The sequence below is a fragment of the Scyliorhinus torazame genome, chromosome 19, assembly GCF_047496885.1.
Source record: "Scyliorhinus torazame isolate Kashiwa2021f chromosome 19, sScyTor2.1, whole genome shotgun sequence".
In the NCBI taxonomy this organism is placed as follows: domain Eukaryota; kingdom Metazoa; phylum Chordata; class Chondrichthyes; order Carcharhiniformes; family Scyliorhinidae; genus Scyliorhinus; species Scyliorhinus torazame.
The window spans coordinates 98,154,735-98,177,388 of record NC_092725.1 but is presented as its reverse complement, the minus strand read 5'-3'; the positions used below and the strand labels follow the sequence as shown (position 1 = coordinate 98,177,388).

General features: G+C 50.1%; 1 protein-coding gene across 1 annotated transcript in view; it reads right to left on the bottom strand.

Moving 5' to 3' along the window:
* Nucleotides 1-1,538: 1,538 nt before the first annotated feature.
* tmem263 (transmembrane protein 263) overlaps nucleotides 1,539-22,654 on the bottom strand; it is a 77,805-nt gene continuing 56,689 nt past the window's right edge. Inside the window, exon 4 of the mRNA XM_072483970.1 lies at nucleotides 1,539-1,828. Coding sequence (XP_072340071.1) covers nucleotides 1,542-1,828 — 287 coding nt within the window. The 3' untranslated portion in view covers nucleotides 1,539-1,541. The remainder of the gene's footprint in view (nucleotides 1,829-22,654) is intronic.

The window sequence follows — 22,654 nt, the reverse complement described above, 5'->3', positions numbered from 1 at the left end:
TTAATTAACCAATCCTCTATCCATGCTACTACTTTACTCTTAATGCCATGCCTTTTTATCTTATGCAGCAACCTTTTGTGTGGCACCTTGTCAAAGGCTTTCTGGTGCATACATTCCCCCAATTCTCATTTGTTCCTCTAGTCGCTGGTTAATTACTTTTCTTTGGAATGATAGATAAAATTAAATAATTTTTTGGCAAAGGCGAGGTAGATCCCAGATTTCTGTCCACTCCGCGGTACAGCCAAATATTTTGCAGAGTTTCTCTTTCTGATTTCACATCCAGTAACTGACGTGAGACTGAGAGCAATGGGCGGAATTCTCCGACCCCCCACCGGGCCTGAGAATCACCGGAGGGCGGCGTGAATCCTGCCCCGCTGCCCCGACGCCGGCTGCCGGATTCTCTGGCGCCGGTTTTTCGGCAGCAGTGGGAATCATGTCATGCTGGTCGGGGGCCATTGGCAGTGGCCCCCACCCCCGGCGATTCTCCGCTCCGCGATGTGCCGAGTGGCCACCCGTTTTCAGCCAGTCCTGTCGGCGTAAATCAAACAAGGTCCTTACCGGCGGGACCTGGCTCTGCGGGCGGCCTGCAGAGTCCTAGGGGGGGGCGTGGGGGGATCTGGCCCCAGGGGTGGCCCCCACGGTGGCCTGGCCCGTGATCGGGGCCACCGATCTGCGGGCAGGCCTGTGCCGTGGGGGCACTCTTTCCCTCCGCGCCGGCCACTGTAACGGCCCGCCATGGCCGGCACGGAGAAGACCCCCCCCTGCACATGCGCTAGGACCATGCCAGAACATGCTGACGCTCCCGTGCATGCGCCAAGTCGCGCCAGCAGGTGGAGGCCCTTTAGCGCCAGTTGGCGCAGTGCCAACCCCGCCCACGCCATCCTAGCCCCTGAAGGTGCGGAAGATTCCGCACCTTCCGGGCGGCCCGACGCCGTAGTGGTTCACGCCGCTCCTCGGTGCCGGTACAGCCCACCCGATATAGCCCACGGATAGTAGAGAATCCCGGCCAATGTGTTTATCCCGAGCTATTTTGGAAACATCTCACAAACAAACGTAATGACAATTGGTGCAATGTGAGGCAATGGAGCCATTTTCCGGGTGGGGACGCAATCTGAGGTGATATGCCTGTGGGCTATATCATAGTTGTATGGTGCGCGGCCTCCAACCAGCACGTGGCGGTACAGACACACCATGCCGTCTCCAAACCAAGGTCATGTGACACCGATATAAGGGGAGACACATCCGGCTATGATGAGAGGGTAATAAGGCATACATGTGAGTGGTCAGTACTAGGTGTAAGTTCCAGATGAGTAGTTAGCAGACTCCATGATAAAGTGCTCTCAATCAGATTGCTATCTTACCACACGAGACTCAATAAAAGATTCTGGTTTGGACAAGTCGAAGTGTTTGACGGAATCCTCCGTAAAGTACGAAGGACCAAACACAGCATGAGGGACATACTCTGCTCTCCCAGTTTCACCGGTTATTCCATCAGCCACCAGTACTTCAGCTTTCAAAATAATGAATTCCGCAGGCAGTTTTTAATCTGATTTGTCTTTACTGTTCCCGGCGAAAGGCACTTTATTCTTTACTGCGGATCCCACTGCAGTTACACCACAGACCAGGCTGGAGGCTCCACCTCTGACCAGCTCAATGCCCAGCGAAGGCACTGCAGTCACCGTTGTCTTGGTGACTCTGTAGCCTTTGATTCCCAGCCAGGCCACTCCGCCAACCGTGGCCCCGACGGCTCCCTTGGTCACTCCGTAGATGCCCCCGGTCACCCGTGAAAGCAGCCCGGCCTGTTCCTCCACATGGCATTTCCCGTTATCTGAAAATAGGAACAAAAAAAAAGAAAACACAATCCTTCATCCTCCATTCTCAGGACTTTCCACAGTTTGTGGACAGCAGACATCTCCCTGCCGTCCTCGGGGTCAACATTTGCCCCTCAACTAATATCAGGGAAAACAGTCATCTATCCCACTGCTGTTTGTGGGGTCCTGCTGTCCACAAATTAGCTGACAGGGTTTCTACACTGCAACAGTGACCACATTACAAGTGTACCTCATTGGCTCTCAATCACTTTGGGGGCAGCCCGATGTTGTGAAAGGCGCTACATAAATGCAAGTCTATCTAATCGGCTGTTGGTGGTTTATCTGCAGGATGTAATTATTACCCATATTGTCTGCAGTCAGCGTACATCCTATGCTGACCTGTGACAGTTAGGCTGGGGCCACGTCAGAAGAAAGCGAGCGGGGTTAGAGTCACCAATGTACCTGCCACAGGTCAGCAGGTTCGCTTCTCTGAGGGGCGATGAAGCAGTTGGGTTTTTACATCAAGACTCCCGCTTTCACAGACACTTAACCTCCCACAAATAACCAGATGTTTTGAACTCAATTTCACAATTTGCCCCGCTAAGAATTTGAACTCTGAATCTTTATGTTGCAAGTGCAGTGCCAGGCACATCAAGTGAAATAAATGTCTTACCTTTGCTTCTGTTGCTACATATGAACATACGAATTAGGAGCAGGAGCAGGCCACTCGGCCCCTCAAGCCTGCTCCGCCATTCAATAAGATCATGACTGATCTAATTGGAGTAACCTCAACTTCACATTCCCACCTACCACCAATAACCTTTCATCCCCCTTGTTAATCAAGAATCCATCTAGCTCTGCCGTAAAACTATTCAAGGACTCTGCTTCCACTGCCTTTTGAGGTAAAGAGTTCCAAAGACTCACTACCCTCAGAGAAAAAAATTCACCTCACCCAGTTACTAGTTAGTGATAAGGTAAAGAACGATTTCAATAAAGGTGCATTGCTCATATACTCCTCGTGATCCCCCCTACAGGTTGTTTGGCGCATTGACAACATAGTCAGATACCATTCCCCATCGAATTCTGTGATTCAAATTGCAACATTCTTCCTATTTGAAGTCTCAATTCAGGTGAAAGGACCGACAATACCGTGGGCCCCCTGGGACACTTGTAGAACACAGCAGCAACCAAATGTGAATCTGGGAATTGGTCCGAGTGGCGACAACTCAGAACATGATGCTTGAAAATGAGAGCATCAATTGGCACAGAGCAAAGTGAAAATGTATGAGTGTGTAGCTAATCCCCGTGAGGTTGTATCATGAGGTTTGCTGGCCGACCGTGGGGAACGGTCCCATTTACTATCTGCAGAATAATGCGCAGGACACAATGTCGCAGAATGCTTGCAGAGCGGGACCTCTTCCAATCAACATGCAGGAAATAAAACACAAACTGCCGTTCCAGATTTGGTTAAATGTTTAACATAAGTGAATTAGAATTAGTCCAGTCCGTTGCTGAAAAGCAATAGTGGAATTGGATATGATAAAAATTCACTGCCTCCAATTGAGATTCTTGCCAAACCATTTTGCCAAATACCACTAGAGTACCAGCATTTTAAAGAACTACATCTGACATATTGTCCGACATTTACTTTTTTTTTCAATTAAAGGGGCAATTTTGCGTGCCCAATTCACCTACACTGCACATCTTCGGGTTGTGGAGGTGAGACACGGGACAATGTGTAAACTCCACAAGGACAGTGACCTGGGGCCGGGATCGAACCCGGGTCCTCGGCTCTGTGAGGCGGCAGTGCTAACCATTGCGCCACTGTGCCACCTTCTTTGCCCGACATTTACTACAGATCACTGGCACATGGCAGCGAGTGCCCAATCACAAAGTATCAAATCATTCAAATTAAATCTAAGGGTATGCGGATTATACAGCCTGTGTGTCTGATGGAGACAGATTTGATTGTGGCTTTCAACAGGGACTTGATAAGCATCAGAAGGCAGAAATATTGCCTTCCACAGGGAAAGGACAGGAGAGTGTGGAACCAGCTATGCTGCCTTTGCAGCGAGCCAACATGGTTGTGATGGACTGAATGGCCTCCTTCTGTGCTCTAACTATTCCATTATTGTGTGTATGTGGACCAGGAGCCTACAGGATGGCTGTTAGAACAGCTCAAGGGACAATAGATCAAATGGCAGCCTTGGCTCCTTGGGTAGCTCTCTCGCCTCTGAGTTGTAAGGTCATGGGTTTGAGTCCCACTCCTGAGACTTCAGTGTATAATCCACATTGAAACAGCACTGCAGTCTCACGGCACTGAGGTCCCAGGTTCGATCCCAGCTCTGGGTCACTGTCCGTGTGGAGTTTGCATATTCTCCCTGTGTTTGTGTGGGTTTCGCCCCCACAATCCAAAGATGCGCAGGGTAGGTGGATTGGCCACGCTAAATTGCCCCTTAATTGGAAAAAATGAATTGGGTACTCTAAATTTATTTTTTTTTAAAGAAAAAAGAAACTCACCACGCTTGCCAGGGACTGTGACCATCACGATGTGACAGGGGAAGTCCATATGAACCTGCACATCAGAGACGCTTTCGTGTCCGGCATCCGCTCGACCTACATGCGGCAGCGGCTGCTCAAAAACGGGGCAAAAGACCTCCAGGACATGCTAACGCTCGCCTCCTCGCTGGAGGTGGCCCGACATAACTTGGGTACGTACCCCGCGGACTCTGCGAGCCCCCCCCTGACTTCCTCAGACTCAGCCGTATTACAGGCCTGCACCACGCGGCAACCCGCTCACCATGGGGGCACACCATGCTACTTCTGCGGACAGGGCCAGCATCCATGCCCACGCTACCCAGCCCGCTCCGCGATCTGCAGCGACTGCGGGAAGAAGGGGCATTTTGCGAGGGTCTGCCTGGCCAGACCCAGGGGCCAGAACAAAAAAGAACAGCTGGCCCAAAAATCAGGCTCTCAGGCCCACAGGCCTCGCAATGTGGCTGCGCACTGACCCGGCACGCCCCCTTCTGGCGCGTCATCAGCCTTGTGCGAATCATGGGAGCGGCCATCTTGTCGGCGGCCATATTCTCGACCCGACACGTGCGACCGACGGCGGCGGCCATTTTACGAGTCCGACTCGGCTGAGGACTCGGACTACCCACGAGTGGGAGCGATCACCCTCGACCAAACTCGGCCAAAGCACCTGCAGAACTCTGTGATGCAGGTCCAGGTCAACGGGCGCGACACTGCATGCCACTTCGACTCCGGGAGCAAGGAGAGCTTTATCCATCCTGAAACGGTAAGGCGCTGCTCCCTACGCACCCATCCGCATCCCAAACCATAGCCCTCGCATCTGGGTCCCACTCGGTACAAATCTGTATTGCGGATCTCTCGATCCAGGGCGCCAAATACACCCGTTTCAAATTTTATATCCTCCCTCACCTCTGTGCCCCCCTGCTGCTCGGACTGGATTTCCAGTGCAGCCACCGAAGCCTGACACTGAAGTTCGGCGGACCCTTGCCCCCCCTCACGGTATGCTGCCTTGCGACACTGAAAGTCGCACCCCCCTCGCTATTCGCGAACCTCACTCCCGACTGTAAGCCAGTCGCCACCAGGATCTGGCGCTACAGTGCCCAAAATATGGCTTTTATCAAATCAGAGGTCCAGCATCTACTGGGAGAGGGGGTCATCGAGGCTAGCAACAGTCCTTGGAGAGCGCAAGTGGTGGTAGTCCGGTCCGGGGAGAAGAAACGGATGGTCGTGGATTATAGCCAGACCATAAACTGATTCACGCAGCTTGATGCGTACCCCCTTCCTCGCATCGCGGAAATGGTAAATCGGATCGCCCAATACCGAGTCTTTTCCACGGTCGACCTCAAATCTGCCTACCACCAGCTCCCCATCCGACCAAAAGTGCGTCCCTATACTGCCTTCGAAGCAGCCGGCCGGCTCTTCCACTTCCTCAGGGTCCCCTTCGGTGTCACAAATGGGGTCTCCGTCTTTCAAAGGGCGATGGACCAAATGGTGGACCAGTACGGTTTGCGGGCTACATACCCGTACTTGGACAATGTCACCATCTGCGGCCATGACCAGCAGGACCATGACGCTAACCTCGAAAAGTTCCTCCAGACCGCCCGAGCCCTTAACCTGACCTATAAGGAGGAAAAATGCGTTTTCCACACCACCCGGCTAGCCATCCTCGGCTATGTCGTGGAAGACAGGGTCCTAGATCCCGACCGCATGGGCCCACTTAAGGAACTCCCTCTCCCCCGCAGCCTCAAGGCCCTCAAACGGTGCTTGGGACTTTTCTCTTATTACGCCCAATGGGTCCCCAAGTATGCGGACAAAGCCCGCCCACTCATAAAGACCACCATTTGTCCCCTCTCGGCTGAGGCTTAATTGGCCTTCAACCGCATCAAGGCCAACATCATCAAGGTCGCTATGCACGCGGTGGACGAAACCATTCCTTTCCAGGTAGAGAGCGATGCATCAGACATCGCCCTGGCTGCTACCCTCAATCAGGCAGGCAGACCAGTAGTGTTCTTCTCCCGAACCCTCACCGCCTCCGAGGTTCGACACTCTGCAGTCGAAAAGGAGGCACAAGCCATTGTGGAGGCTGTGCGGCGCTGGAGACACTACCTCGCCGGTAGGAGGTTTACCCTCGTCACCGACCAACGGTCAGTCGCCTATATGTTCGATAACACGCAACGGGGCAAAATAAAAAATGATAAAATTTTGAGGTGGAGGATCGAACTCTCCCCCTACACGTACGATATCAAGTATCGTCCAGGGGTGCTCAACGAGCCCCCAGATGCGCTGTCCCGCGGCACATGTGCCAACGCGCAGGACGACCGCCTGCATGCCATCCACAATGACCTCTGCCACCCGGGGGTTACCCGGCTCGTCCATTTTATCAAGTCCCGCAACCTACCTTACTCAACCAAGGGGGTCAAGGCCATGGTCAGGGCCTGCCAGGTCTGTGCGGAGTGCAAACCGCACTTCTATCGGCCAGACAAGATTCGGCTCGTGAAGGCCTCGGGTCCCTTTGAGCGACTGAGCGTGGACTTCAAGGGGCCCCTCCTGTCCACCAACCGTTATGCCTATTTCCTCACCGTTATCGATGAGTTCTCCCGTTTCCCATTCGCCATTCCCTGCCCCGACATGACCTCAGCCACCGTGATTAAGGCACTGCACAGCATCTTCATTTTGTTTGGTTTCCCCACTTATATCCACAACGACCGAGGTATATCGTTCATGAGCGATGAACTGCGTCAGTATCTGCTCAGCAAAGGCATCGCCTCGAGCAGAACGACCAGTTATAACCCACGGGGAAACGGGCAAGTGGAGAGGGAGAACGCGACAGTGTGGAAGGCTGTCCTTCTGGCCCTGCAGTCGAGAAGTCTCCCAACTACCCGCTGGCAGGAGGTCCTACCCGATGCCCTACACTCCATTAGGTCACACCTCTGCACGGCCACGAATGAGATCCCTCACAACCGATTGTTTGTCTTCCCCAGGAAGTCTACCTCCGGGGTCTCGCTTCCACCTTGGCTGCTGGCTCCGGGACCTGTCCTTCTCCGGAGGCACACGAGGAGCCATAAAACGGAACCCCTGGTTGAAAAGGTCCGACTGCTCCACGCCAACCCCAGTTACGCCTACGTTGAGTACCCCGACGGCAGGCAAGATACGGTTTCCCTCCGGGATCTGGCACCCGCTGGATCCCCCACTACAGACGCCCCTTCCCGCGCCACTCCCCTGCAGGACCCCGCGCCCCCTACAACACACCCCCTTCCAGCCCTACCCCCCGTTGGTGAGCACCTACCGCCCCCCCTTTACACCTCCGCCCTGGCGCCGGCACCGCTACCCCCGGCCCTGCCTAGTCCCCCTGCCCCGACCCGGACCGAAGCTCCGACTGCTGTGCTCCCGGATGTACCCTCAATCGGGACGTCCGTGCCCGCCGCCCGAACTGAGGTCGATGAGGACGATCCGGCCACCGAGACGGATGGACCTATGATGACACTTCACCCCCGCTGGACTCTTTTTTAAACAGGGGGTGAATGTGATGAACGGTTATTGCCTTATCATCATGTAAGGTGATGTCCCCTTTAAGACCGGGCTTGAAATCCTGGGGACTCCGCCTCTGGCTCCGCCCATCTGTGAGCCATATATAAGGGGCTGCCTTGTGGGCTGTGCAGCAGTTAGCACATGTCTCAGCTCTAAGTTCTTAGTCTATTAAAGCCTTCTTTACCGTTTACACTCTAAGCGTCATTATTGAGGGTACCTCAGGAGCATTACACTTTTACACCTGTGCTTCCTTTTCTGCCCGTTAGTCAATCTTTTATCCATGCCTATATTACCTCCGATCCCACGTGCTTCAATTTTGCTAACCGACCTCATGTGGATGATTTTATCAAAAGCCTTCAAAAACCCAGTATACAGTATCCACCATTTCCCCTTTATCAATTTTGTTAATAGCATCCTCAAAAAACTCGAACATGTTCATCAAAACATGATTTTCCATTCATAAATCAATGTTGATTCTGGCCAATCAATAAATTATTATCCAAATGTCCATTTATCACATCCTTTTTAATAGATTCCAGCTTTTCTCTACCACTGATGTAAGGCTAGCAGGTCTGTAGTTCCCTACTTTCCCTCTCACTCTCTTCCTGAATAGTGAGGTGACATTTGCTACCTTCCAATCTTCTGGAGGCATTCCAGAATCCATAGAATTGTGGAAGATGATCACTAATCATAGAATCATAGAATTTACAGTGCAGAAGGAGGCCATTCAGCCCATCGAGTCTGCACCGGCCCTTGGAAAGAGCACCCTACTGAAGCCCACACCTCCAATTTATCCCAGTAAGCCAACCTTACCATTTTGGTCACTAAGGATAATTTAGCATGGCCAATCCACCTAACCTGCACATCTTTGGGCTGTGGGAGGAAAACGGAGCACCCGGAAGAAACCCACGCACACACTGGGAGGATGTGCAGACTCCACACCGACAGTGACCAAGCCAGGAATCGAACCTGGGAGTTGTGAAGCAACAGTGCTAACCACTGTGTAACCGTGCCACCCTTTGCTCAATGTATCCACTAGCTCCTTAGCTACCCCTTTCAATACTCTGGGATGTAGAATATCAGGTCCTGGGGACTTGTCAACTTCCATCCTGTTAATTTCTCCAATACAACCTTCTTACAAATATTAATTTTCTTCAATTCCACATTCTCCCTTTTCCCTCGGATCCCTTAATTGCAAAAGATTTCTTGTAGCTTCCTCAGTGAAGGAAGACATAAATTGATCAATTAGTGCCTCTGCCAATTTCTCTGTTCCCCATTATAAATTCTCCTGACACTGCCAACAATGGATCCACATTTGTCTTAGCCAAACAATTTTTTGACACACCTATAGAAGCTTTACTGTCTGTTTTTATGTCTTTTTGTTAGTTTACATTCACATTCTATTCTCCCTTTAATTATCAGTTTCTTGGTCCTCCTTCGCTATATTCTAAAATCCGATCCCACCCCCAATCCTCAGATTTACTACCTGTTCTGGCATCTTAAATAAGAACATAAGAACTAGGAGCAGGAGTAGGCCATCTGGCCCCTCAAGCCTGCTCCGCCATTCAATGAGATCATGGTTGATCTTTTTTGGACTCAGCTCCACTTTCCGGCCCGAACACCATAACCCTTAATCCCTTTATTCTTCAAAAAACTTTATCTTAAAAACATTTAATGAAGGAGCCTCAACTGCTTCACTGGACAAGGAATTCCAGAGATTCACAACCCTTTGGGTGAAGAAGTTCCTCCTAAATTCAGTCCTAAATCTACTTCCCCTTATTTTGAGGCTATGCCCCCTAGTTTTGCTTTCACCCGCCAGTGGAAACAACCTGCCCGCATCTATTCTATCTCTTCCCTTCATAATTTTATATGTTTCTATAAGATCCCCCACATCCTTCTAAATTCCAATCTTTATGGGCCTTTTCTTTTAATCTTAAAACTTCCTTTGTTAGCCACGATTCTGACTTTTCTTTTTCGGTTTGTGTGCCTTGAGGGAGTGTATAGTTGCTGTAAACTATGTAATAATTTTTTTAAGACCATCAATTGCCCATATATCTTTTTAAATTTTTTCCCAATTCGCTTAAGCCAATCTGCCCCTCATTCCTTCAAAATTTCCTTGGCTAAAATTTAAAATACAGGCTTCAGATTGAAGCAAGGAACCATAGAAATGATACAGCACAGAAGAGAGCCGTTTGGCCCACCTTGTCCATGCTGACCCAAAGACACCCAGGTACCCTTTTTAATCCCATCTTCCTGCACACAGCCCATAGTCCTACAGCCTATAGTCCTTAAGGTGCAGGTCCAGGTTCTTTTTTAAAGAGTTTAGGGTCCCTGCATCCATCATCAACACAGGCAGCGAATTCCAGATACCCACCGCCATCTGCGTAAGAAGGATTTTCCTCACGTCCTCTGATGCGACCATCAATTCACTGAGAGACACGTTGAGAAGTAAACCGTAGTTTTAATCAGCTTACAACTGAGCCTGCCTGTGACCAGTACAACAATGAATGCGGCCCCGCAGGTCAGCTACCTTTATACTTCCTGTAAGGGGTGGAGCCATGGGCGAGCCCGTACATGCCCCAACATATCCCCCTGTGGGTGAAGCCATACAATGGCCCATAGGTGGAGCTCACAGGGTTAAACACATAACGTAACACGATACAGCAGTAACATGATATCCCAGTGCACTAGTGAATTAACAGTAGTTCCATTCACCACATTCACCTCCTGTTTAAAAAATGAAGTCCGGCGGGGGTGACGGGTTTACAGGTTCAGTCGGTCAGGTGCCCGGACAGTACGTTGCAACCGCCGAAGCACTGGTGTTTCAGCCGTTTCGGGTGGTTGTGGAGCTGGGCCCGGAGCAGGCACAGGCGAGGACTCCTGGAGCGGCTCTTCTGGAGCTTCATTCCTGTGGACCGGTGCGGCGCGTGGGAGGGAGCGCGAGAACCATATCAGGGTAGGGGTGCTGAACATGGGAGGTTGGATAGGGGTAGGGGCACTGAACATGGGAGGTTGGACGGGGCCTAGTGTGGGGGATGCAGTAGTGGTCGTGGTGTCGGAGCCTGCGGGCGCCAGGTCCCGGAGGGAGACAGTATCCTGCCGGCCATCGGGGTGTCTGATATACACATAGTGTGGGTTGGAGTGCAGGAGCTGGACCCTCTCTACCAGGGGGTCGGTCTTATGGCTCCGAACATGTTTTCGGAGGAGGACTGGACCCAGTGTCATCAGCCAGGGCGGAAGCGAGGCCCCCTCGGCGGAAGCGAGGCCCCCTCGGGAAAACAAACAAGCGGTCATGAGGGGTCTGGTTTGTGGCCGTGCAAAGGAGGGACCTAATAGAGTGCAGCGCATCGGGGAGGACCTCCTGCCAGCGAGAAACCGGGAGATTCCTGGGCCGTAATGTCAGTAGGACGGTCTTCCAGATCGTTGCGTTCTCCCTCGCCACCTGCCCGTTTCCCCTGGGGTTATAGCTGGTAGTCCTGCTCGAGGCGATGCCCTTACTGAGCAGGTACTGACGCAGTTCGTCGCTCATGAACGACGAGCCCCTGTCGCTGTGGACGTAGCTGGGGAAACCGAACAGGGTGAAGACACTATGCAGGGCTTTGATGACTGTGGGAGTGGTCATATTGGGGCAGGGAATGGCGAACGGAAAATGGGAGAACTCGTCTATGATGTTCAGGAAGGACGTGTTGCGATTATTGGAGGGGAGGGGCCCTTTGAAATCGATACTAAGGCGTTCAAAGGGCCAGAATGCCTTTACCAGGTGGGCCTTATCTGGTCGATAGAAGTGCGGTTTACACTCCGCACAGATTTGGCAGTCCCTGGTTACAGCTTTGACCTCCTCGATGGAGTAGTGCAGGTTGCGGGCCTTGATGTAGTGGACGAGCCGGATGACCCCCGGGTGGCAGAGGTCATCGTGGATAGCACATAATCGTTCATCTTGCACGTGCCCGCGGGACAGGGCATCTGGGGGCCCGTTGACCTTCGCAGGACGATATTCTACATCGTAGTTATAGGTGGAGAGTTCGATCCGCCACCTCAAGATATTGTCGTTCTTGATCTTGCCCCGCTGCGTAGTGTCAAACATAAAGGCAACCGATCGTTGGTCGGTGATGAGGGTAAACCTCCTACCAGCGAGGTAGTGCCTCCAGTGCCGTACGGCTTCCACGATGGCTTGGGCTTCTTTTTCAACCAAAGACTGTCGAATTACAGAGGTGGTGAGGGTGTGGGAAAAGAATGCTACCGGTCTACCTGCTTGGTTGAGAGTGGCGGCGAGAGCGACCTCTGAGATATCGCTCTCCACCTGAAAGGGGACGGACTCGTCCACCGCGTGCATTGCAGCTTTGGCGATGTCCGCCTTGATGCAGTTGAAGGCCTGGCGAGCCTAGGCTGCCAGTGGAAAAATGGTGGCTTTAAATAGTGGGCGTGCTTTGTCCGCATACTGGGGGACCCACTGGGCGTAATAGGAGAAAAATTCAAGGCACCTCTTCAGGGCCTTGGGGCAGTGAGGGAGAGGGAGTTGGAGGAGGGGGCGCATACGGTCAGGGTCGGGCCCTAGGACCCCGCTTTCCACAACGTAGCCGAGGATGGCTAGCCTGGTTGTGCGGAAAACGCATTTCTCCTCGTTGTAGGTGAGGTTGAATTTTTGGGCGGTTTGGAGAAATCGGTGGAGGTTGGCGTCGTGGTCCTGCTGATCATGGCCGCCGATGGTTACATTGTCCAAGTACGGAAACGTGGCCCGCAGCCCGTACTGGTCCACCATTTGGTCCATTGCTCGTTGGAACACCGAAACCCCGTTTGTGACGCCAAAGGGGACCCAGAGGAAATGGAAAAGGCGGCCATCTGCCTCAAACGCCGTGTAGTGGCGGTCCTCCGGGCGGATTGGGAGCTGGTGATATGCAGACTTCAGATCTACCGTAGAGAACACGCGGTAGTGCGCGATCTGATTTACCATGTCTGCAATCCGGGGAAGGGGGTACGCATCGAGTTGCGTAAAGCGGTTAATGGTCTGGCTGTAATCAACCACCATCCGGAACTTTTCCCGGTCTTGACGACCACCACCTGAGCTCTCCAGGGGCTATTGCTGGGATCTATGACCCCTTCCCGCAAGAGACGCTGGACCTCGGACCGAATGAACATCCTGTCCTGCATACTATACCGCCTGCTCCTGGTGGCTATTGGCTTACAATCGGCGGTGAGGTTCGCAAAGGCGGGGGGAGGGTCGATTTTTAGGGTCGCGAGACTGCATATGGTGAGCGGGGACAGGGGCCCCCCGAATTTAAGAGTTAGACTCCTGAGGTTGTACTGAAAATCGAGTCCTAAGAGGAGAGGAGCGCAGAGGTCTGGGAGCACATATAGTTTAAAATTAGCGTACTCAGCGCCCTGTATCGCTAGGGTTGCAGTAATGCACCCTTGGATTTGCACCGAGTGCGACCCAGAGGCGAGGGAGATAGTTTGTCGCGTCAGGAATATTGGGAGCGAGCAGCGTCTTACCACATCCGGGTGAATGAAGCTGTCTGTGCTCCCGGAGTCGAAAAGGCAAGGTGTCTCGTACCTGTTTACCCGGACGGCCATCATGGAGCTCTGGAGGTGCTTAGGTCGCGGCTGGTCCAGAGTGACCGCGCTGAGCTGGGGGTAGCCGGCAGCGTGATCGGAGGTGCTGTACGGCCCCGCGATGGCTGCTGTCCATGTCGTTCGTACATCTCGGGCGGTGTAGCAGATGGCGGCCATAATGGCGGCACCCGTTGGTCAAGCGTGGTGGGGGGTGAGGACGATGGCGTCCAAGGTGGCGGCCCCCATGAGTCGCACGTGTTGTGCGGAGGCGAAGTCGGCAGACACGCTGCCACTTTGCGGGGTCTGCGGGTCTGTGGATCGGGTCTGTGGATCGAGGGGGTCGTGTGGTCGGAGGGGAACGCAGTAAGGCTCTGAAATGCGACCTCCAGACAGGTAGCTAGTATTACCGTGTCCTCCAGGTCCTGGGCCCCTTTTTCATGCAGGCACTGTCTTACATAGTTCGATCGGACCCCCGCCACGTAAACGTCTCGGATAGCGAGCTCCATATGCTGAGGGGCCGTAACGGCCTGGTAGTAACAGTTGCGCACGAGGGCTTTGAGGTCGCGTAGGTAGTCATCTTGCGACTCCCCGGGGCACTGGTAGCGAGTGGTGAAGATGTGTCGCGCGTAGACCTCGTTCACGGGCCGTACATATATGCGTTCGAGTAGTGCGAGGGCCTCTGTATAGGACGCGGCGCCGTCGAGCTGGACAGAAATACGATGGCTCACCCATGTGTGGAGAAGACTCAGTTTCTGTTCGTCCGTGACCGATGGCGTAGATGACGCGGCGAGATAGGCCTTGAAGCATCGAAGCCAGTGCGAAGAAATTTCTCTCGCCTCCGCGGCCTGTGGATCGAGTTCCAGTCTATCAGGTTTGAGGGCTGATTCCATAGTAGTATTTTAAGCTGATTAAATTGATGCGACCATCAATTCACTGAGAGACACGTTTTAATCAGCTTACAACTGAGCCTGCCTGTGACCGGTAGGTACAACAATGAATGCGGCCCCGCAGGTCAGCTGCCTTTATACTTCCTGTAAGGGGTGGAGCCATGGGCGAGCCCGTACATGCCCCAACATATCCCCCTGTGGGTGAAGCCGTACAATGGCCCATAGGTGGAGCCCACAGGGTTAAACACATAACGTAACACGATACAGCAGTAACATGGGCGAGATTCTCCGACCCCCCGACGGGTCGGAGAATCGCCGGGGGCTGGCGTGAATCCCGCCCCCACCGCTTGCCGAATTCTCCGGCACCGGAGATTCAGTGGGGGCGGGAATCGCGCCGCGCCGGTTGGCGGGCCCCCCCCGACAATTCTCCGTCCCAGATGGGCTGAAGTCCCGCTGCTGGAAAGCCTGTCCCGCCGGCGTGGATTAAACCACCTCTCTTACCGGCGGGACAAGGTGGCGCGGGCGGGCTCTGGGGTCCTGGGGGCGGGGTGATCTGGCCCTGGGGGGTGCCCCCACGGTGACCTGGCCCACGATCGGGGCCCACCAATCCGCGGCGGGCCTGTGACGTGGGGGCACTCTTTTCCTTCCGCCTTCGCCATGGTCTCCACCATGGTGGAGGCGGAAGAGACCCCCTCCACTGTGCATGTGCGGGGATGCCGTGAGCGGCCACTAACGCTCCCGTGCATGCGCCGCCCGGCAATGTCTTTCCGCGCCAGCTGGCGGGGCACCAAAGGCCTTTCCCGCCAGCTGGCGGGGTGGAAATCAGTCCGGCGCGGGCCTAGCCCCTCAAGGTTAGGGCTCGGCCGCTCAAGATGCGGAGGATTCCGCACCTTTGGGGCGGCGCGATGCCGGACTGATTTGCGTCGTTTTTGGCGCCGGTCGGCGGACATCTCGCCGATAACGTAGAATTTTGCCCATGATATCACAGTGCACTGGTGAATTAACAGTAGTTCCATTCACCACATCCCCTCCAATCCTTCTGCCACTTCCCTTGAATTTATGACCCCCTGTTTTTTTAACTCTCTGCCCAGGGCAACAGGTTCCTGCTGTCTACTCTATCTCTACCCCTCACAGTTTTGTACACCTCAACCATGCCACCCCTCAGCCTTCTCTGTTCAAAGGAAAACCACCCCGACCTCTCCAATTTCTCCTCATGGATACAATTCACCATCCACCTGTGGAACTCTTTGCCGCAGAAGGCTGTGGAGGCCAAATCACTGAATGTCTTAAAGTCAGAGATAGGTAGATTCTTGATTAATAGGGGGAATTCGGCGAAGGCAGGAGAATGGGGACGAGAAACATATCAGCCATGATTGAATGGCGGAGCAGACTCATTGGGCCCAATGGGCCTAATTCTGCTCCTATGTCAGATGATCTTCTGTTTATATTTTGGGAAAAGCTGAATTCAAAGGGATGCTGAGGACAATGGAATCAGAGATGAAAGGGAAAAGGGATATTTAAGGAAAGATGAGGGAGCTGAGTTGTGTTGGCTGTGTGGGGGAGGTGTCCAGAGACCGGCTCTGCTAAGAGAAAGTGCTAAATCTGAGAAGCCATCCAGAAACCAGGAAAGTCTTTGTTTCAGAAAGCAGTCTTGTTTCTGAGTATTCTTGGATTTCCACAGCAGAGTGGGGATGAGTGAGGAGTTGTGTGGTAAACCTTAACTAAAGTGACAGCAGTTGTGCCTTGGATAATATTAATGAGTTTTAGAGTTAAAAATCTATAAGGAAGTGTTGCCAAGGAGGTGTTTTCGCTTTGAGGCGTCCTGAGATTGTAAAAGACATGATAGTTCTTTGCAAGATAGATTTGCAAGGCCTTTTTCAAAGGTTTCTTCAGAAGTTAATAGCATTGACTGTTCTGATAAAAGTGCTTCCACTTAGCTCTAAAGTGCAGTGGCAAACCAGAGTCAAACTAATGAAACTTTGGAATTATTTTTTTCTATTCAAGTCGCTACTCTCTGAATATTACACAGTACTGCAGGTGCACTGGGCAAATCAAAACAGAAAGCAATTCATAATTTATAACAGCAGGAAGTATGCATGCGTGCCACAGTGATTTAACAAGGCACCTTGATTGGCAGGCAGTTATCTTCCAAAACTGTCTGAAATATTTATTGAGAACAAGGGAACAGACTGTAGTTGATGGGGATTATTCCTTCACTCTGCAGTCTCTCTGAAATATAATTTGAGTCTGCATTGCAGAATGAGTGCTGTACCGAATGAGCACTACCGCCTTGAAATTCAGGCATCTGTCGTGAAACAGAGTGCAATAAAAGCTGCCTCAATGCTACCTCAATTGATTCAACCTGGAAAAGATTCGAGCAAGATCGCTCAATCCCTGATCCGCAGGACAAACTGTACAGACAGCATATGTTTCCCTTGTCAATGTCCTAGCAGTTACATTGGTATGCTTTGTTAATGTCATTGTTAAGGTTCAGAGAAACAGGTGGTGTTATTAATTGTCTTTGAGCACATATTATAGTCGATTGTTTCAGGCCTTCCCCAGCCGGTGGGTGCATCATCACCCCCGGGAATGGCATTTTGCGTTAATTTATTAAGTTTCCTTTTGCTGTTATATTGTAGTTACAATGCCCCACCTGGGGCTGCCACACCTGTAATTCTTGTTTAATTTACTGGTTATTGTTTTTAAAAAGGGTATAAATAGGGGATCGCTCCACTCGGGGCTCCTTCATTTGTTTATTTTATCGATCATTTGTTTTATTCAAAAGAGCATATCACTGAGGAACAATATTTTAATTTAATTTGATACTGTTATGGGTCAGGGTTTAGAGAATCCCAAAGTGTATCATGGAGTTCACCTGACCCATAACTTTTAATAGATTGTAGTATGGGGAGCACACGGCTTACTCTACAGGTATGGTACAGCAGAAAATGGACCAGTGTTTTTTTAAAACAAAACAATGTTTATTCTATGAACTCAAGTTAACCTTTCTAAAACAAACAGTGAACATCTCAGCAACCAGTAAATCAAATACACCCCCCAAAGAATACAACACTAAGTAATCTGTATGCTGTCCTTTTAACATCCAAAAACTTAACAAACCTCTAAACAGGAGCACATCAGGGTTTACATTCAAGACTGAAAACATTTATAATTCTTCTGAATGCACCAAATGATTAAGAGATAGTCGTTCATGGCAGAGATCAACAGCAGTGCAGCTGACAGACACTCCCAAGCTTTCTCAAACTGAAACTAAAAAGCAGAAGTGGAGCTCAGCTCCACCCACACTCTGACATCACTCCAGTAACATGAGCAGCTCCATTTCTTAAAGACCCATTTCTTAAAGGGTACTCTCACGTGACAATACGTTTTCTCTAAAGATTTGCCTTTTTGTTACAATGCCCATTTTAAGGGGATTTCAACTGGTTAATTAGTTTATTTATATTATTGGTTCAAAAGGAGCATGTAAATAGATGCATCAGCCCCCAGCGCACCCCCCCCCCCCCCCCACTGCACCCCAGAAACAATTTAATTTGCTTCTGTAAATTTCATTTTTTTGTTCATTGATTGATTTTTGTTTCATCTAAGGAGTTCGACTGGTGGGTACTGGGGGTCCAGGGTGCATTGTCACTCCTGGTAATGATATTTTGGTTTAGTTAGTTAAATTTCCAGTCCACCAGGGGCTGTCAAACCCTCTGATTGTTTCATTTCACTTTGCTCCATTAAAAGAGAATATAAGTAGGGGACAGCTGGGACACTGGGTTGAGTGGGAGGGGAGCTGTGAGACTGAACAAGTCAATAAGCACTCTCAAAGAAGAAAAGGTCTGTGTCTTAGTTTCAGCTTCAGCAACCAATTTGGACCCTGTTAAGAATGAGGACTTTTCAAAATAGTGTGTATTTGTGAGCTTCCAGAAGTGGCTTCTATTTAAGGGATGGGCCTTCCATGCATCCGATCCTAGCTTGATTCATAGGTTCAAACTGATCGTGGCTATAAAGATATACTGGTCAAGCTGAAAGTTTGTGAAAGTTAGCTCAAGGATTAATTAATCTGAAAGTTTACACAGATCACTGAGGGTAAACCCATATTGCTGTGAATCCTTTATTGAAAGGGATTATCCAATGGGAACACCATTCACCTTCAAATTCCCTTCCAAGTCACACACCATTCTGATCTGGAACTATATTGCCATTCCTTCATTGTTGTGTCGTCAAAATCCTGGAACTCCCTCCCTAACAACACTGTGTGTACCTACACCACATGGACTGCAGCACCTTCTCAAAGTAATTAGGGATGTCCACATAGCCAGTGATGTCCACATTCCCAGAGTACATTTTAAAATTAGCACATTGATTGTACATCTAAATTCCTTTCTGGTGCAAAAATGAAATGAAAATCACTTATTGTCACAAGTAGGCTTTCAATGAAGTTACTGTGAAAAGCCCCTAGTCGCCACATTCCGGCACCTGCTCGGGGAGGCTGGTACGGGAAACACAATAAGAAAAGCATCCCAACCATGGCTTACAAAAAAAGGTAAGGATAATATTTGATCCAAAGAGAAGTCATATAGACTTGCTGGATAAAGTAGCAAGCTTGAGGATTGGGAGTTCAGTGTTCAGTAAAGGAGGACAAAGGGATTGAGTAAGAGGGGAAAAATAGAGTATGAGAGTAAACTTGGAAGTAACATAAAAACAGACTGTAAAAGCTTCTATAAGTATATAAAAAGAAAAAGATTAGTGAAGACAAATGTAGGTCCCTTACAGTCTGAAACAGGAAAATTTATAACAGAGAACAAGGAAACGGCAGAGCAATTAAACAACTAGTTTAGTTCTGTCTTCATGGAGGAAGACACAAATAGCTTCCTAGAAATGCTAGTGAGCGAAGACTCTGGTGAGAAGGAGGACTTGAAGGAAATTAGTATGACCCGAAAAATAGTGCTGGAGAAATTAATGGAACTGAAAGGCAATAACTCTCCAGGGCCTGGCATTCTACATCCCAGGGTACTAAAGGAGGTGGCCATGGAAATAGTGGATGTGTTGGTTCTCAACTTCCAAAATTCTGTAGATTCTGGAACAGTCCCGGCAGGTTGGAGGGTGACAAATGTAACCCCGCAATTTATAAAAATGAGGGAGAAAGAAAATAGGGAATTTCAGACCAGTTTATTTAACATTAGCAGTGGGGAAAATACTACAGTCAGTTATAATGGATGTGAGAACAAGCCACTTAGAAAATAGCAACAGGATTAGACAAAGCCAACATGGATTTATAGAAATAAATCATGTTTAACAAACCTACTGGGGTTTTGAGGATGTAACTAGTAGAATAGATAAGCGTGAACCAGTGGATGAGGCGCATCTGGATTTCAGAAAGCTTTTGATAACGTCTCAAGCAAGAGGTTAGTGTGCAAAATTAAAGGACATGATATTGGGGGTAATGTTTCATAGAATTTACAGTGCGGAAGGAGGCCATTCGGCCTATCTAGTCTGCACCGGCCCTTACAAAGAGCACACTACTCAAGCCCACGTCTCTACCCTATCCCCGTAACCCAGTAAACCCCCACTTAACCTTTTTGGACACTAAGGGCAATTTATCATGGCCAATCCACCTAACCTGCACATCTTTGGACTGTGGGAGGAAAGCGGAGCACCCGGAGGAAACCCACGCAGACACGGGGAGAACGTGCAGACTCCGCACAGACAGTGACCCAAGCTAGGAATCGAACCGGAACCCTAGAGCTGTGAAGCAACTGTGCTAACCACTATGCTACCGTGCTGCTCCAATCTATTGGCATGGGTTGAGGATTGGTTAGCCGAGGAAAAAAAAGAGTGGGAATAAATGGATCTTTTTCAAAGTGGCAGGCAGTGATTAGTGGGATTTGCTGGGAATAGTTCTTGGGCCTCAACTATTCACAATATACATCAATGAATTGGATGAATGAACCAGAAGTAATATTTCCAAGTTTGCTGATGTCACAAAACTTGGTGGAATATGAGTGGTGAGGAGGATGTCAGGAGGCTTCAAGGTGATTTAGACATGTTGAGTGAGTGGGCAAATAAATGGCAGATGCAGTATAACATGGATGAATGTGAAGTTTTCCACTTTGGACGGAGAAACAGAATGGCAGAGTATAATTTAAATGGTGCTAGATTGTGAAATGTTGACGTACCATAGGAACCTGGGTGTCCTAGTATACCAATCACTGAAAGCAAGCAGAGAGTACAGCAAGCAGTTAGAAGTCAAATAGTATGTTGGTCTTCATTGCAAGAGGACTTGAGTACAGGAACCGGGATGTCTTAATGCTGTACGGGGACCACACCTGGAGTAGTGTGTGCAGTTTTGGTCTCTTTAATCAAAGAAATCATATAGTTGCCAAAGAAGGAGTGCAGCAAATGTTCACCAGATTGGTTCCTGGGATGGTAGGATTGTCATATGAGGAGAGATTGGGTCGACTGGGCCTGTATTCTCTGGCATTTAAAAGAATGAGAGAAGATCCCATTGAAACCTATAAATTTCTGACAGGGCTGGACAGACTGAATGCAGACTGAATATTATTTCTTCTGGCTGGGGGTTGGGCTCGAGAACAAGGAATCAGGGTGCGATTCACCCACCCTGCTTGTTGAGTTAGATCCAGACTTGGATTCACCTACACTTAGTTAGTTTTCGGGCTTTGGGGCATTTCTCCTCAGTCTAGCCCACACATAGAAATTTTATTAGCAGTGGGATGGCGAAACCAGCTCCTCAGAGATCGGGGCGCCATTTTGAAAGGGTGGCCTGATCTCTAAGTGAGCTTGAGGGTCCCCCACACTCCACCATCCAGGGATAATTTCACCACCCCCCCCCACCCACTCCCCCGCACACAGTTTGTACATTAGTGCATATGTTGGTATTGCTTCAGCTTCGCAATGCGGAATACAGGGTTAACGGTAGAGTTCTTGGCAATGTGGAGGAGCAGAGAGATCTTGGGGTCTATGTTCATACATCTTTGAAAGTTGCCACTCAAGTGGATAGAGCTGTGAAGAAGGCCTATGGTGTGCTCGCGTTCATTAACAGAGAGATTGAATTTAAGAGCCGTGAGGTGATGATGCAGCTGTACAAAACTTTGGTACGGCCACATTTGGAGTACTGTGTCCAGTTCTGGTCACCTCATTTTAGGAAGGATGTGGAAGCTCTGGAAAAGGTGCAAAGAAGATTTACCAGGATGTTGCCTGGAATGGAGAGTAGGTCTTACGAGGAAAGGTTGAGGGTGCTAGGCCTTTTCTCATTAGAGCGGAGAAGGATGAGGGGCGACTTGATAGAGGTTTATAAGATGATCAGGGGAATAGATAGAGTAGACAGTCAGAGACTTTTTCCCCGGGTGGAACACACCATTACAAGGGGACATAAATTTAAGGTGAAAGGTGGAAGATATAGGAGGGATATCAGAGGTAGGTTCTTTACCCAGAGAGTAGTGGGGGCATGGAATGCACTGCCTGTGGAAGTAGTTGAGTCGGAAATATTAGGGACCTTCAAGCAGCTACTGGATAGGTACATGGATGACGGTAAAATGATATAGTGTAGATTTATTTGTTCTTAAGGGCAGCACGGTAGCATTGTGGATAGCACAATTGCTTCACAGCTCCATGGTCCCAGGTTCGATTCCGGCTTGGGTCATTGTCTGTGCGGAGTCTGCACGTCCTCCCCTTGTCTGCGTGGGTTTCCTCCGGGTGCTCCGGTTTCCTCCCACAGTCCAAAGATGTGCGGGTTAGGTGAATTGGCCAATGATAAATTGCCCTTAATGTCCAAATTGCCCTTGGTGTTGGGTGGAGGTGTTGAGTTTGGGTATGGTGCTCTTTCCAAGAGCCGGTGCAGACTCAAAGGGCCGAATGGCCTCCTTCTGCACTGTAAATTCAATGATAATCTATGATTAATCTAGGACAAAGGTTCGGCACAACATCGTGGGCCGAAGGGCCTGTTCTGTGCTGTATTTTCTATGTTCTATGTTCTATGTTCAGAGAAATTAGAGCTGGGTCCATTCCCAAATGTACACCATAAAATCAAATCAAGTCATTCAACCTCATGATACGCTGTGGTTTAATGGGTAACACTCTCAGGTGATAGGACTCTGAGGGGGTTTGACACGGTAGATGCTGAGAGGATGCTTTCTCTCGTGGAGAAAACTAAAACTAGGGGTCATTGTTTCAGAATAAGGGGTCTCCCGTTTGCAATGACCAATGTTATTTTAAAAATATTTTTGGGAAAATGGTGGTATTCTGTAAAGAAGGTGTGTGTGTGTGTGCGCGTATTTAAAATTTGCATTATGAAGTAAGTGGGCGCTTGACTTTTCAGCTGCT